Source organism: Panthera pardus, unplaced genomic scaffold, assembly GCF_024362965.1.
Source record: "Panthera pardus isolate Hobbes unplaced genomic scaffold, ASM2436296v1 HiC_scaffold_5, whole genome shotgun sequence".
In the NCBI taxonomy this organism is placed as follows: domain Eukaryota; kingdom Metazoa; phylum Chordata; class Mammalia; order Carnivora; family Felidae; genus Panthera; species Panthera pardus.
Window position 1 is genome coordinate 12,597,237 of NW_026526980.1, and position 17,019 is coordinate 12,614,255.

General features: G+C 43.7%; 1 protein-coding gene across 3 annotated transcripts in view; it reads right to left on the reverse strand.

Moving 5' to 3' along the window:
* Window positions 1–17,006, reverse strand: part of DNAH3 (dynein axonemal heavy chain 3) — a 168,296-nt gene extending 151,290 nt beyond the window's left edge. For 2 of the 3 annotated variants that reach the window (XR_008419332.1, XM_053894414.1), the window contains exons 1-7: window positions 16,687–17,006; window positions 11,411–11,814; window positions 7,060–7,164; window positions 6,303–6,525; window positions 3,383–3,455; window positions 2,156–2,330; window positions 399–588 (exon numbers count right to left, since the gene is read on the reverse strand). Coding sequence is in view for 2 of the 3 variants with exons in the window: in XM_053894414.1 (XP_053750389.1) it covers window positions 399–588; window positions 2,156–2,330; window positions 3,383–3,455; window positions 6,303–6,525; window positions 7,060–7,164; window positions 11,411–11,449 (805 nt within the window). In the remaining variant the exon portion in view is untranslated. Of the gene's footprint in view, window positions 1–398; window positions 589–2,155; window positions 2,331–3,382; window positions 3,456–6,302; window positions 6,526–7,059; window positions 7,165–11,410; window positions 11,904–16,686 lie in introns of those variants that run through there. The other variant, XM_053894415.1, reaches the window with a different exon arrangement.
* Window positions 17,007–17,019: the final 13 nt, after the last annotated feature.

Here is a 17,019-nt window from a genome sequence, read left to right on the forward strand (position 1 = left end):
GGAATCTGGTTTTTGAGAGAGAGAGAGATCGAGTGCACGAGCGAGTGCAAGTGGGGGAGGGGCAGAGAGAGCTGGAGACACAGAATCCAAAGTCGGCTCCAGGCTATGAGCTGTCAGCATAGAGCCTGATGTAGGGCTTGAACTCACAAACTGTGAGATCATGACCTGAGCTGAAATTGGATGCTTAACCGACTGAGCCACTCAGGCGCCCCCCGGAATCTGCATTTTTTATAAGATTCTCAGGTTATGTGGGTGCCCATCAAAGTACAGGAAGTGCTAGTGTAGACCTTAGTGATGGGGGGAGAGCATCTGAATGAAAAGGAGGAACCAGAAGGTGGACTGATAAAGACAGTGCCCTCCACATGGGAGCCCCTTGAACCACTTATACCCAACCTTACCAATGCTTTTCATGATGCTACTATAGTAGTCATTTTCCTTCTCCTTCACCAGGATGATCATCAGGGGTGCCAGGAAGGGACTTGTCAGCAGTGTGTTAGAAATCAGCTTTGAAATCCGAAACATCACTTCATCCTCCTCAGGAGCAATCATATCTTTTCGGATGCCATTGGTCAAATAGTAATAGTATCTCTTCCATAAACAAACCACCAGCAAGACAATGATTGTGATTGGTTAACTGTGCTCACCTGCCCACACCCATCAGCCTCCAAGGGGCCCTGTTCACACAGCACCCATCCCCACCCTTCACTCTCCATGACTCTGGAGGACTGACCCAGAGCCAGAAATTTCAGTGGGTTATAAGGAAGGACTTGTCAAAAGCCATGCAGAGAGGAGCAGTGGAATGACTACTGAGGCCAGGACAGAGGCAGCCCATCGGTGAACTTTAAGAACATAATTAACAAGCTCCTCAAATGGACCGGATAATTCACCGTCCTCAACAACAATGGTGGTCTACAAAGGACTTTGATCCTGTGGCTTGTAGCAGCCAGTGAGGGGAAATTCCCCAAGTCCAAGTGAAACTTACAATAGTTCTGATCAAACCATGGGCTTCTGAGTTTAGGAAAGCAATACAAACACACAAACTAAACAAAAATAGACAATGTGGTGGCGCCTGGGTGGCTCAGTCAGTTGAGCATACAACTTTGGCTCAGGTCATGATCTCACAGCTCATGAGTTTGAGCCCCACGTGGGGCTCTGTGCTGACAGCTTGGAGCCTGGAGCCTGCTTCGGATTCTGTGTCTCCCTCTCTCTCTGCCCCTAGCCCACTCGCATTCTGTCTCTGTCTCTCTCAAAAATAAATAAACATTAAAAAAAAATTTTTTTAAATGGCCAATGTGATCTGGTTGATTTCAGGAAGTTTTGTTCGTTTAGAGCTCTAAGCTGCCAGATGGCTGAATAGCTCTAGAAACAAATATTTTAAGATGGGTGAGAAGCACAAAGTGTAGGAAATCAGCTTTGAGCTTTTGTGACAACTGTCTGTAGTCAGGAGAGGCTGAGCTCACCTTCCTCCAACCTTAATGGAAGCTGCTTATAGAGAAGAAACTTCCAAATACAGGATGCATTGGGATATACTTATACTTTTAGTATTTTAGTATAATTTTTAAAATTATTTATTGTATATCTGAAATTCCAATTTAACTGGGTGTCCTGTTTTTTGTTTTATTTTTCAAAATTTTGCAACCCTAGCTTATGGGTCACCATTTTAAAACCATTGTTTTTTTTTTTTTTTTAAGTTTATTTATTTATTTTGAGAGACAGAGAGAGAGCATGGGAGGCAGAAACGGAGGGAGGGAAAGAATCCTAAGCAGGCTCCCTGCTGTCAGTGCAGACCCCAACGTGGGGCCTGATCTCATGGTTCATGAGATCATGACCTGAACTAAATCAAGAGTCAAATGCTTAACTGACTGAGCAACCTAGGTGTCCCGCAACCTATGTTCTATAAGGACTCAAAGGTTTCTAAGACCTACTAAAACAATTCACACAGACACACAGACACACAGACACACACACACACACACACACACAAATACACACAAATACACACATATTCTTATTCAGTAGTCTGTCATGGGGTCTGGACTTTGATATTTTTAAAACATTCCCTGGGTGATTCTGCTATTCTCCCTGAGTTTAGAATCACTGAGCTGTCAAGAATAATTCTTAGCAAACTGAGAGAAAGGAAGCAACAAGAACATACCTCTAAGTCTGATTCAGATGGTTGGGTTTCTTTACCTTCTATTTTCATCTCCTGCTGTAACATCACACCAATCTGTTCTTCCGGACTCATTGGTCTGCTTCCTGGCAGGGTCAAAGATGTCACTGCCTCCTTCTTTATGGATGATAAGGCTGAGATATTGTGGGCCAGCTTGGTCCTGAAAAGTAGACACATCCTTTGGTTCTCTGCAGAGGTGCTCTGTGCCAGGCCTACTGTCTCCAAGCTGCTGAGTGTCATTCTGCAATGGAAACCCCTCTCCTCTGTGTCATCTAACAGTATGGATGTGCACTGCAGTGACAGCCTCTAACCATGGAACATCCATAGGTATGCTAGCATTGGTTTTGCTCAGGTGGTAAATTTATTTTTTTTATTTTCATTTTTTACTTAAAAATTTTTTTAATGTTTATTCCTTTTTGAGAGAAAGAGAGAGACAAAGTGCAAGTGGCGGGGTGGCGGGCGGGCAGAGAGAGAGCGAAAGACAGAATCTGAAGTAGGCTCCAGGCTATGATCTGTCAGCACAGAGCTTGATGCCAGAGCTCAAACGCATGAAGCGCAAGATCATGACCTGGGCCGAAGTCAGACGCTCAACCGACTGAGCCACCCAGGCAACCCTCCTTTTCTTATTTTAGAGAGAGAGAGAGAGAGTTCAAGAGATAGGTAGAGGGAGAGAGTGAGAGAATCTTCAGCAGGCTCCATGCTCAGCACAGAGCCTGATGCAGGGCTCAATCCCAGGACCCTGGGATTATGACCTGAGCTGAAATCAAGAGTTGGCATCCAATGAGCCACTCAGGTGCCTCTGCTCAGTTGGTTACTTTAGTTTTATTTAGAGCCTTAAAAAATTGGGTTAAAAGAGAGCGCCTGGGTGGCTCAGTGGGTTGAGTAACCGACTTCAGCTTTGATCATGATCTCATGGTTCATGAGTTCAAGACCCACATTAGGCTGTGTTGACAGCTCAGAGCCTGGAGCCTGCTTTGGATTCTGTGTCTCTGTCTCTGCCCCTCTCCCACTTGTGTTCTGTCTCTCTCTCTCTCTCAAAAGTAAATAAACATTTTAAAAAATTGAGTGAAGAGCACTGGTGGAAAAATACATGAGTTACTTGGAGTCTGGGAATGCTTTAAAGTCAAGAAGCAGAGCATGGTTAATGAGACCACAGCCTTCTTCAGTTCAGCCAGGTGTCCTACAATCTCCTGCACCCACAGGGATACTTACCTGGTGGGATTCTCTTTGTCTCTAGAGGAGAACTTTCTTTTCTTCTTGTTGGGTTCTGATGAGCAGTTAGTTGCTAGAAGAGTGGAGAAGAAACACATTAGAGTCATCCTCTGTCCACAGGACAGTCCCAGAGCATACTAAGGGGAGTAGACTCGGTGCAATGGGGATAAGGCAGGAGATGGGCCGCCTGGTTCTACATGCACCACTAATCACCTGTGCGACTCTGAAGCAGTGACTTCATCACTCCAGGCCTCAGTTCCCCCAAATGTGAAATGCGAATGCACATACCTTCTATTCACCCATACAATTGTCAAGTATTAATATCAGTCCTACTCGATTCACTCCCTAATCCTGTATGCCCTATTTTCTAAATGTTGGAAATTACTGTTTAATATTTCTAAGTAGGTGAAGACTTTTACACTTGGCATATTTATTTTAAAGGAAATATATGATTATCACAAATAGAAAAACCAGTATCATGCACAATACAAGGTAACTACAAATGAATTCAACAGTTGATATAAAACTAGATTATAAAGCTTTAACTAGATACTGTTACTTAAGTCTCCAGCCTAAAGGAATTAACAAGCAACAGAGAAGTGTTGAAGACATAATATTAAATTGACATTTTGAGAGGCTCCTGGGTGGTTCAGTTGGTTAAGCGTCTGACTCTTGATTTTGGCTCAGGCCATGATCTCACGGTTCATGAGATCAAGCCCCACCTCATGACCCAAGTCAGGCTCTGAGCTGGCAGCACAGAGCCTGCTTGGGATCCTCTCTCTCCATCCTTCTCAAAATAAATCAATGATCTAGGTTCACAGCATAAAGCCAGGACTGAAGCAAGGCTGCCCTATCCATGAAGACAGCACTGTCATGCAGATAAAGCACAAGGATCCTCAATTCTTATGTTGGCCAGAGATAACAGAGACAGCCCAATAATAAGGAGGCCAAGTTTCATGCAGCCTCAGTGACCACATCTACAAGATCTCCAAATATCACCTAGGATGGGAGTCCCAAGCCACCAATATAAGGTCTGGTACTAATTTGGGGTCCTAAGAGGCCAGATGAAGGCATAAGAATAAAAACGTTAGATTAAGAAGTATGTGTCAAAAAGGTACACTGATTACATTTCTAAGTGAAAACACTCAAAATTAATCTATGGTGACAAAAATCAGAAAGCAACTACCCTAGAGTGGGATGGTTTTGGGTAGGGAAGAGAACTCACTGGAAATAAGCACAATAGAGCTTTCTCTAGGGATGGAAATGCCCTATATCCTGTTTGGGTGGTGGCTACATGGTATAAACAATGGTCAATGCTCACTGAACTGAACACTTAAGATCTATGCATCTTATTGTATGTAAATCATACCTCAGTAAAAACAATGGGGGGAGATGCAAGTCACAAGAAGGGAAAAAACTCTAAACAGAAGCTTGCAAATTAAAATCCCAGACCATATGAGAAAAACCAATAGTAAGAAAGACAGTTAATTGACTCAACAAGGAAGGGATAATTTTGCAAAGTAAAAATAATACAGCAATCAAACATTGCTCCAAAATAAATGTTTAAGATCTTCCCAGGAATATTGAAAGAGCTAAGCCTATAAGAGTAAAATGACAAATTGGCAGGTAGAATCAATTAGAAAATCTGAAAATGAGGGGCACTTGTGTGTTCAGTTGATTAAGCATCTGACTCTTGATTTCAGCTCAGGTCATTGTCTCATGGTTCATAGGATCAAGCCCCGTGCAGGGCTCCACACTGACAGCATACAAAGCCTGCTTGTGATTCTCTTTCTTTCTCTGTCTCTGCCCTTCCTGTGCTTGCACCCACACTCTCTAATATAAATGAACTTAAAAAATTTTTTTAATTATAAAAAAGAAAATCTGAAAATGAAAAGATTTTGTCATGAAAGTAAAAAAAGTTCATTAGACATGATAAACTCAAGGCTCAACACAGTTGAGCAAATTAGTGAATCAGAAGATACATCTGAGGAATTTACCCAGACCCAGCACAGAGAGAAAAATGAAAAATATGAAAATAAGTTTGAGACAGAGGGCAGACTGAGAGGCTCCAACACACATGTAACAAAAATTACTGAAGGATAAGCAGACTTATGTGTGCCCAGCAGGATTAAATAAATTAATACATATAAAGTACTGTGGTAAACAGCTTCCAAGATGGCCCCCAATGATCCCCACCTCCTGGCATCACGGCCTTGTGCAACCCCTGTGCGTGCAGGCTAGACCTGGTGACTCACTTCTAACAAACAGAATACAGCAAAAGTGATAGGCTGTCACTTCCAAAATTAAATTCCAAAAAGAGTGTGGTTTCTGTTTTTTTGGCTCTCTTCTGTCTCTTGCTCTCTCCCCTGTTCCCTATGAGGGAAGCCAGAAGCCATAATGTGAACTGCCCTATGGAAAGACCCATGTGGCAGGAAACTGATGTCTATGACCAACAGCCAGCAAAAACCTGAGGAAATGAATGAGCTTGGGAGAGGATCCTTCCCAGTGCCCTTAGAGGACTGTGGGGCTAGCTGATACCTTGATTGCATGCTTGTGAGAGGCTCTGGGGCAGAACTATTCGGTTAAGCCATGCTCAGATTCTTGATCCATAGAAACTATGAGATAATAAGTGGTGGTTGTTTTAAACCATTAAGTTTTGGGAATAATTTGTTATTCAGGATTCAATAACACAAGTACACAGAAAAGTGTTTGGTGTGTGGTAAATGTAAGGGACACGGCATACAGTAAATGTAATGCTAGATATTACAATCATTCCCATTTCATAGATGAAAAGACTGAGACCCTATGAGGTTATCCAAGGTTAGCTTCAGCAAGCAATGGAGCCAGAACTAGAACCCACGACTAAAAATCTCACTGCAAAGCCCCATTTGGATCTGGTATGGCACACTGTTACAATTACCTAATGGTAGCCCCTTTCTGGTCCTTTCCCTGGGGACATTGATAGTGACTGGCTGGTAAACCTTCAGCAGGTCCTTCAGTTTCAGGTCCTGGGCCATCAAGGAGTAGTTGTTGGCAATGGAGTCGCTGGGTCCACGGTAGTGGTGCTGCTCTTTGAAGGGTGCAGCCAGGGTCCACGATGTACGTTGCATCAAGGGGGGATAAAAGCTGTGCGACATGATGGTCTACAAGGAAAGAAATGCAGAGTATGACGAGGTGAAGGACATCTCTTGGAGGAGCTTAAGTTCCACTCACATGGAGACTCGAGAGAGTCCTGCATGCCCTACGCTGTTTCTACTTCCTGCAAACTCAGCCATATGCTTCCTGGATGTTCACCAATTGCACTTCTCCAACCACCATGAGCATGATTTCTGATGTCAAGGACAAAAGCTGGCTTTCAACAAGCAGTATGTTTGTGCATCAGGTGATTTACTTCTATTGTCTTTATTCTTTATGGACATGGCTGTAAAGTAGAAATAATCATCCTTATATTTTTCACAACTGAAGATGCAGAAGTTCAGAAAGTCTCAATAATACAGCAGGGAAGTGAGAAGGCTGGATCCTAACTCACCTTTGTACTACTAGATAGCTCTTTCTCCCCACACTACCATAGCCTTTTCTGGTGGCAGAAGTGACCAAAGCCATTGATCCCACTCGTCAAGCCTAGCTGTTTGTCTCCCACTAATATCAGTAGAATAGCAGCAGCCCAGTGAACATACCTGGTAGAGCGCAGATGGTTCCTCATTAGCAGAAGCAGGCAGAGGGGGCAGCTCTGGCCGCATCTGGGAGTGGCTCATGTGATGTATTGAGTCACTTTCAGGGATCTGTGGGAAATGGGAACAAAGCCGCTCTTCAGGAATCAGGAAAGATTTCCAAGCCTCTAGGTTGGCAAGGAGTAAAAAGATCCCTAAGATAAGTTTTAGGGACAGAGTTATGCCCACTAAACACCTTCTCACCCCCATCCATAGTGTAGGTTTCATTTTTAAATCAGTGATGTCTCTCCTCCAGCGTCTTCTCCTTGGCTACCCCTCAATGAGCAAATTTAGGGTAATATTTTTCCCCTGGGAAGACCCCAAATTCTGAGGGAAGTTACCCTATCCTGGGTTGTGATTAAAGGGGTTAACTTTAAACAAAAAATAGACCCTTGCACTTCACAAAAACACAATTCCAAATAGAAATTTGCTTATGTGGTGGCATTGTACTTTGTGTGTTTAACACACACATGAGCAACTCTCTGTTCTGCCTGCTTTGAAAAAAAAAAAGAGTCACTTAAATAGTATGGGTGTCTGAGTCCACCATTCCATTCAGTGAGGGTGCACTTAGGGGTGAGCCTCAGGTAGGGGTGAACCTGCGGCTCCCATGGCCACTCTCAGTTCCCAAGTACCTCTCCTGAGCAGAGCTGAAAGTGACAGCAGTATTGAACAATTCTGTGTGTGTTTCTGTCCTAGGACCCAGCCTCTATGTGCACGACAACTACTTATCTGGGGCTGTGACAGAGAAGGTACAATTTGTTCCAAAACTAAAGGAAAACTGTGGGTTGTACTTACTGAGACATGTTGCTGTATAGCATTTTAAAGATGGTTTAAGGGGCTTTCAAGGGCAATTTTGGCTCTCCAAGATTTTCCACCTAAGGCAACGGCCTTGGACTAAACTGTGTAAGACAAGACATTACTGGATTCATTTGATTTACTTGAATCAGCAAATTATGTCATGCAGGGGAACTGGCAGGGGGTAGCAGATAGGGGGTATATGAATCGGATGTCAGCCACCCTCACGCCCTAACCAACTGCTCACTGATGACTCAACCTCATAAAATAACAATAATACCACTATAATTATTCCAAATTATTACGTGCTAGGCACTGTACAACCTTATGAGAGGTTTTTTTTTTTCCTTATGAGAGTTTTTGATAACCATGTTTGACATGAAGAAACTAAAGCCCAGAGAATAGAAGTAATGCATCCTGGCCACACAGAGGTGCTTTTAAATACACATGACTCTGGGGGCATTTGGGTGGCTCAGTTGGTTAGGTGTTCGACTTTGGTTCAGGTCATGATCTCCCATTTTGTGAGTTCAAGCCCTGCATCAGGCTCTGTGCTCACAGCTCAGAGCCTGGAGCCTGCTTCAGATTCTGTGTCTCCCTTTCTCTTTGCCCCTACCCTGATCATGCTGTGTTTCTCTCTCTCTCTCTCTCTCTCTCTCAAAAATAAATAAACATTAAAAAAAATTTTAAATACACATGACTCTGCATCCCAACACATTGGAAACAGCGAGTACTGATAACATGGCAAATCACTTTAGGAAGGTGTTGATCTTAAAATTCAACAAAAACATGCAAACCCATAAATAAAGATGCACACCAAGCCTGAGATCTTTAAAAAACATACAACAGGCCCACTGGTCTAATGGCCTAATCTAGTTATTGTAAAAAATTGTGGCACATCACACTCACCAATAGAACTTTATTAAAAATAGGGATCCTTGGGCTCCAACTTAAATGGGAGGAGTTTGAGACCTGCAGACTTTGCTGTTTTTAGAGAACTCAGTTTGTTGAGTTAAATAACTGTGTCTATCTCTCTTTTTTTTTTCAATGTTTATTTATTTTTGAGAGAGACAGAATGCAAGTCTGGGGATTTGCTCCCGGGGAGGAGCAGAAACAGAGAGTGAGAGACACAGAATAGGAAACAGGCTCCAGGCTCTGAGCGGTCAGCCCAGAGCCTGAGGTGGGGATTGAACCCACAAACCACAAGATCATGACCCAAGCCAAAGTCAGACGTTTAACCAACTGAGCCACCCAGGCGCCCCTCTCTGTTCTTGACCTCAGTTTCAAGGACCTAAGAATTGATCAATTATCTCCAAGATGATTTTTCGGTACTGAAATTAGTATCAGATTTGCACCAATCAGGTGAACAAAAGGATAGAACTCCAGCAACAGCCTGAAAGGAACCTGGTCATCCAAAGTGGGTACCACACCATCTGAGGTCGATTCTGGCAGTGGTACGTTCAGCGCTATGAAGTCATTCATGATTTCCATCAGGATCCCAGATGTACAGCATGTAATGATTGATAAGTTCTGGCTGCCTGTTTTTGTTTTTTGTTTTTTTGTCTTTGCAAGCAAGAAAGTTTTATGGTCACTGGAAATCTTTCCCTTGGCCTAGCTTTTAAATATGTTTCAAATAAATATCTTCATTAAAAGAGCAACAAGCAAACACCACAAATTTCAGACATCTTGAGTAAGTTACAACAAAAATGGAAATGAGTAGTTAAACCAAAAAACCTTAAACTTTTACAGTCAAGTAGGACATTAACATTATTCAGGAGGTGTCTTGCTTCTGCTCGTGGCTGGGATAAACCTGATGTCATCTCTGACACCAATTGGGAAGTTATTCTCCCTACCAAAATTAGTAGGCCACAGCCCTAGTGGACAAAATCAGCTCTTCTCCAATTTCAGTCCGTGCTATACAGTCACCTGATCCCACCCAGTCCCTGGCTCCAGGAAGCACATGTGACATAGGTCAGGCTAATCAGGGTTCTCCACCCTCCTAGACACAGTGCTTGGCTCAGGGACAGGCATGTGACCTAAGCTGGGCTCATCAGTCTTTCCTGACAGTTTCACTAGACCTATTGAGAAAGAGGCACTCTCAATAAACATCTTTGCCTTATGTGGAAACAAAGCTTTCATTAGAATACAGCCAACATAGAAGCAAGACTCCCAGAAGGCAAAAGATAGACTCCCAGTGACATCGGCTGGACTCCTGGATCCCATTTGGACTTCTCGGTTACTTGAGCCCAGAGATTCCCTTTTGGGTTTGAGCTAAATTATATTTATGCTCCTTCATACTGAGAGATGTTCATCCAAGGGGCAGACACAGAGGCAGCTGAATCATCATACAAAGACATGAGCCATTCTTGGGAAAATAAAGAAACTGAAACATTTTGCAAAAAGCAAGCCAATATTAAGAATTTTACAGCATATAATAGAAGCAGAACCTTTGGAGAACAAGTTAAAAATTTGAGCTTGTTCATAGGCACAGACTAAGACTTAGACACACAGAGCCAGAAATACGGAGAGCAGAAAACATCTCAGTGCATGGGACAGGGATACATGGAACACACACAGGATCACCAGATCTAGAAATCAATTCCAGAACAGAACATGACCATACCTAAGACTGCTCTGTGGCATCTTGAAGGAAAAAGAGATTGATTTTTGTAAGAACCACCTTCATTTCATAAAGTTTCAATTTAAAATGCTCCTCTGGTTTGGGGTGCCTGGGTAGCTCAGTCAGTTAAGCTCAGATCATGATCTCACCACTTGTGAGTTCAAGGCCTGCGTCGGGCTCTGTGCTGACAGCTCAGAGCCTAGAGCCTGCTTTGGGTTGTGTCTCTTTCTCTTTCTCTCTACCCCTTCCTTGTTCATGCTCTGTCTCTCTCTCAAAAAACAAATAAACATGAAAATGCTCCTCTGGGCACTTTAGGGTATGGCAACCTAATGGATTTTGGCTTTGAACACCAAGATTCTGACATCTAGATGGGGTAACACTATTACTTTCAGATGGATGATTTCTGACTACACATCATGTTTGCATGTTCTTCTTGGAGGCCGATCTCAAAAGCTCACCTGCTACAGCAGAATCACTCAATTCTTAGTTAAAAATACAGATTCCGGGACCCCATTCAAGTCTTCTGGATCAGAACCTTTGGGAGTGAGGCCAAGTCTCTGTTTTCAAGATGCTCTCTAGGATATTCTGATGTACATCTGGGAACCGTTGGATGGAATATATGGTCTAAAGGCCTCGGGAAGGGAAGGGAAAGGAACAACAGGTATCTGTTCCTGAAGTTTTCACAGCAAAACCTGAGGCTTTTAGCCCAAAAGCCTAATTCAGCAAAAAGCATATTTCAAAGGACAAAGCATAAAAATGTTAACACAGTTGCTCAGTCAAGGGGATCTAACATGGCAATTAGTCTATGATTGAAACATCCCCTTCCTGCCCACTCCCAAATTCCCTACATGTTGAAAATACAGGTTTAAAAGAAAAAAAGAAATACACCTTAAAATTCACACCTACCTTCTGAGATGAGCAATCCACGTCACTCATGTTGTCCATTTTAGTTGGGTCTATTACAAAATGAATAAAGAGCTCTCAGTTTCTCTAGGGATGATCCTCTCGTACCAGTGGCTCTGAAATTCACACTTGCTTATAGCATAGTGAGGTGACACAGAAAATGGAACTTTCTAAATGTTCTGAAAGCTGTGTTCACAGAGCTGTCTCTCTGAGGTCATAGACTTTGGCCCCCTGAGGAGTTCTCTGGTAGAAGAAGAAAGAAAGAGAAGCTAGAGAATGAAGAAGGGAGAGCACTGGGGTTCTGCAGGGCTTTTCTGCTGTGGTTGCAATGCCTTCTGCTCTGATCGCTCTTCCCTTCCACTGAGCAGCTCCTCTCTTAGAACTTTTCCAGGAACACACCAAGTTCACTGTAGAGGAAAAATGGAAGCAGAGTTACATGTTAATACAGATAAGAGGGAAGAAACACCTCCACTAAACAATACCCTAGCAGCCTGAACTCTTCTCTCTCCTCCTCTCTGGGCTGTTTTAACATTGGAGGTGCCTGCACCCAGGCCTTGGGGCCGGTAACCAGGCTTCAGCGTCTGTTGCTAAGGAGGGAGGGGCCTCAGCTGTGCCCAGATACAAGACTGGGCTTGACTCAGCTGGTGTCTCCCTTTGCTGGAGGCCTGGCTGGACAGCAGAAATTGGTGGTGACAGAAGGGAAGATGGGAGGGTGTTTAGCAAAGATCCGGGAATGCAGAGATGAGTGGCAATAAAAGACTATGGCTTTGGTAAAGTCTAAATGCCTATAGCATGGTGGTTAAATTCTCAGGCTGGACCCAGCTGGGTTCAGATCCTGCACTTCCCATTAATTAACTTTGTGGCTTAAGTTGCTTAATCTCTCTAAATGTCCTTCTTAAATGTAAAATGGCAACAAACGTGAGTACCTACCTCACAGGGTAGGTTGGAAGGTTTAATGAGATAATGTCTGTAAAGCAATCTGCACAGAGCAGGAGGATGACCAACTCATCCCAGTTTGCCTGTGACTTTCTGGGTTTTAACACTCCAAGTCCTGTATCCGGGGAACCCCCGCAGTCCTAGGCAGTGGGATGGTTTGGTCACCTGATATAGGAGGCACGCTATAGATGTTGTGGCTAACATAATTCTTTTTTTTTTTAAATATAATTCTTATTATAAACACAGAAACACACATACACATACTCACACACATGTATACTTGTGTACACAGGTTACAGTATTAGCTGCTGTCCAAACATTCAAAGCACACATTATTTGGTCGCTTTCAAAGTTCTCTCAAAACCAAGTTAGACTTATTGAGCTCTTTTGGGGTGTCATGCTTGCATATCTGTTATTTCATTCAATTTTCCCCAAAATGCCATGTTGTTCCCATTTTATGGATGAGAAAACCAAAATTGAGAAAAATACATAACTTTCCCAAATTGATGCAACTCATAAGAGCTAACAGAAGTTGAAGCCTGTCCTTATGACTCCAGAGTCCATTGCTCTTTCCACAAAGGACCTATCCAGAAAACAAACATTTCTGAGATCCTACCAGCACAGCACCAAGTACTTCTGTTTCTCCTTTTTCTTACTTTTTTATTTTTTAAGTTTATTTATTTTTATTTTGAGAGAGGCAGAGTGCATGAGCAGGGGAGGGGCAGAGAGGGGGAGAGAGAGACTCCCAAACAGGCTCTGTACTGTCAGCCCTGATCCAAGATCAAGAGTCAGATGTTTTTGTTTTTTTGTTTTTTTTTTTTTGTTTTTAATTTTTTTAACGTTTATTTATTTTTGGGACAGAGAGAGACAGAGCATGAACGGGGGGGGGGGGGGGGCAGAGAGAGAGGGAGACACAGAATCGGAAGCAGGCTCCAGGCTCCGAGCCATCAACCCAGAGCCTGACGTGGGGCTCAAACTCACGGACCATGAGATCGTGACCTGAGCTGAAGTCGGATGCTTAACCAACCGAGCCACCCAGGCGCCCCAAGAGTCAGATGTTTAACCAACTAAGCCACCCAGGCACCCCTCTCCATACTTTGAAAATAACCTTGTGCTTCCCCATCTCTTTTATTTCTACTCTCTACCATCAGACATATATGTAGAGTCCACTTTTAGGCAAACAATCTTGAGCAATGGAATGTAGAAAGGGCTCACAGCGACCTCCTGGCTGAATATAGACAAGACCATCAGGGGACTCACCTCAAAACATCCATAGACCCTAACTAACCAATGGGCTACTTACAACCAGGCACAGTTACCATAAAGTCTCCCTTTTTTTCATACATCCCCATTCCTCCTCACATTTCCCTTTTAAAAATAGCCCCCACCCACTGCCTCTCCTTTGCTGTCCTGCCCCTCCCAACCTCCCTTGAGGTGTATTTGGTAAACTTCTAGCTTCCTTGTTCTGCCTCAAGTGAATCCTTCACTGCCCTTGCCACTGTTTTCCACCTGATCGTTACCCCACAACTGGGGGCCCCCATCTTCTGGACAGACACGACATTTAGATAACACAATATATACAATTTCAAATAGTATCTGGAATAAATGAACTAGTGACAGGGTTTGAAACTTTGGTTTAGACAGAAATGGGGTTATTACCAGGCATCCTATAATGGGGCATGAAACCCAATGTCACACAAAAACCAGCGGCTGTAGCCCAACAAAGTGAAACAGTAGAAAGAGACTGGTATGGTGCTAATGAGCCCCATGACCCTGTGGGTGAGGAGGAGACATGCCTCCATCTGAAAGTTAGTGAACTCTAAGTCTACCTGTGTTCAAAAACATCAAAACAATGATTATGACTTCCATGTATTGAGCTATACTATCTGCTAGCACTGTGCTAAGCATCATCTTTCCAAATCTTCTCAACAACCCAGAAAATAAATACAATTATTATCCCAAGTGTTATGGCTGAGGAAACAGACACAGGCAGGTTAAATCACTCAGCTAGGTTGGTGGCAAAGTTGGGACTTGAACCTGACTATGGAATCTGTTCCCTAGCTTTAACCAAAAACCTACGTGTGGTCTGTTACGTAGAAAATAAATAAATAGGGCACCTGGGTAGCTCAGTCGGTTAAGTGTCATGGCTCAGGTCATGATCTCACGGTTCAGTTCCTGAGTTTGAGCCCCAGGTCAGACACTGTGCTGCCAGCTCAGAGCCTGGAGCCTGCTTCAGATTGTGTGTCTCCCTCTCTCTCTGTCTCTCCCCTGCTCATGCTGTTTCTCTCTCTATCAAAAATAAACATTTAAAAATTAAAAAAAAATAAATAAAATATCTACTAAGGAGAATGAAAATGCCATCTCCCCCCCAACACACTCCCCAGCCACCTCATCTGCACCAGAATTGTCTGACTTAATCTTCTGTCTGATAAGTCCCAAGAGGGATGCAGGCTTCAAATCCCTCAATCCCTCAACTCTAAGTACACAGGGTTGCCAGATATAACACAGGATGCCCAGTAAAATTAGAATTTCAGATAAACAACAAATAATTTTTTTAGCCTAAGTTTATCCCATTTGGTATTTGGGACATAATTATGTTAAAAAGTTATCTGTTGTTCACTTGAAATTCACTCTGAACTGGGTGTCCTGGATTTTTATTTGCTAAATCTGGCAATACAGGGAGAAGAGGTCAGTTAGAGTCTGGTTTGTCCCCATCTCTGTGATATAAACAGCTTAGGATCTCAATGTGTTGTGAGGAAATTTTCAGACATTTCTTATTCAGAGCCCAGGGCTCCTGGCAGATCTTTTCTAAGACCTGAAATGGTTGCTCACCCAGAGTAAGTAATCTCTGAAAAGCATAGAAGAGGCTGCATATGGATATATCTTATTGACCCATCAATGGTCATCATGAGCCAAGTCCTGATGCTATGGAGAGAGCTAAGATCCTAGTCATCAGAGTATACATAACATGGTGCAGAAGGCAGCCAAAGCACAAGGATAAAACAAAACCTGGCTGTCCCTACAATGACAGAGGTGCAGGAGGGGGAAGTAAAGGATTCACAAAGACGCCCCTAGATGGCACTCTTGAACAATCCCACGGAGGACCCAGTTGAACTTCAGAAAGGAAATAAGAATGATGGTTGTAATGTTTTGTTCTAAAGGAAAAAAACCCACAACCTTTTCTTAGATGGGGCACCCATCATACTGCAGCAAATCAAAGTGCATGAAGCCACACAAGATTGCCTGAAACTTAAGAATTTAGGGACACTTATCCCCACCATTAGCTCCTCTTTTCTTGGCTGTTGTGGAGGTAGAGCAGGATTCCTTAGCTTTTTTTTTTTTTTTAAGTTTATTTACTTTGAGAGAGAAAGAGAGAGAGAGTGAGCAGGGGAGGGGCAGAGAGAGAGAGGGGGAGAGAGAATCCAAGCAGGCCCAGCGCTGTCAGTGCAGAACCTGATGCGGGGCTCAGACTTACAAATTATGATATGAGATCATGACCTGCTTAACCAACTGAGCCACCAAGGCGCCCCCTTTAGCTTCTTTTTATTCTTACTAACCCCAAGCTTATGTCTTTATCCACCAGCCTGTTTATTTCTAGAAACATTAGTTGGTAAAAGACTGTGCCATCCAATCTTTTTGAGTCTCTTTTATACTCCAGATAGGTATTAACTTCTTTATAGCTATTATTGCACATGTCCTCACTAAAACCCTGTGACTGTCATCCAGGTCACAGAAGAAAGGTAGGTCAACATAGGTCCCTGGATGGAAAGTGCCTGAAAACTATGTAGTAGCAGGCCAACGCACGGGCCTATCATTTTACAAAGCCCAGGCTTAGAGAGGTAACTCACCAAGGTCACACAGTAAGCCATGAGATCAGAGCCCAGAACTGTTGGGATCCCCCTCCCCCAGCCATGGTGTTTACGGATACACTCAACCCTCAACCGCAGTGGGTCTCAGCTGGGGACGATTGTGCCCCCTCACAGAACCTGTGGCAATGTTTGGGGACATTTTTTGGTTGTCACAACTGGGAGGAAAGGGATTACTACTGGCATCTAGTGGGTAGAGGCCAGGAATGCTGCTAAACATTCTACAATTCACAGCCCCTTAATACAGAATTTTCCCACCTACTAAGTCAATATTGCTGCCATTGAGAAACCCTGCTCTATGGGTTTGGGGCCAGGGAACGTGTCTGGCTCTGATGCAGAACTGAGGGACTTAGGTTTAGACTTTTTCATCCATAAAAAAAAAACAGAGATAATAGCTGAACCCATCTTTAAGGATCTCGCGGGTTCGTGACTTCTGCATGAAAAGTAATGGCTAACACCTTCCAGTAAAGGCCATACCTCATTGTTGGGTGTCCTGAACTCCAGGAATGCTTCCAGAAGAGTTGGTACAGGTGTAGGCATTTAGGCAGGGGAAGCCCTAAGACTCTACACAAACCCGTGCTCAGAGGCCAGCCCACCTGTGTTGGCGGTGGCATGGGCACTCTCACCTCAAGCCAAGGGTGGGGGGCGGGCAATTCCTTTTGGGCCTCAGTTTCCTCATCTGTAAAGCTCTCAGGGCCTGTTGGGATGGCTCCAAAACGCTGAGGCAGAGAGCGCGCTCGACGGAGCGTGGTGCGCGAGGCCAGGGCGCGCCTTTGCTGGCTCCGGTTCCCTCCGGCAGCAGGCGGGAAG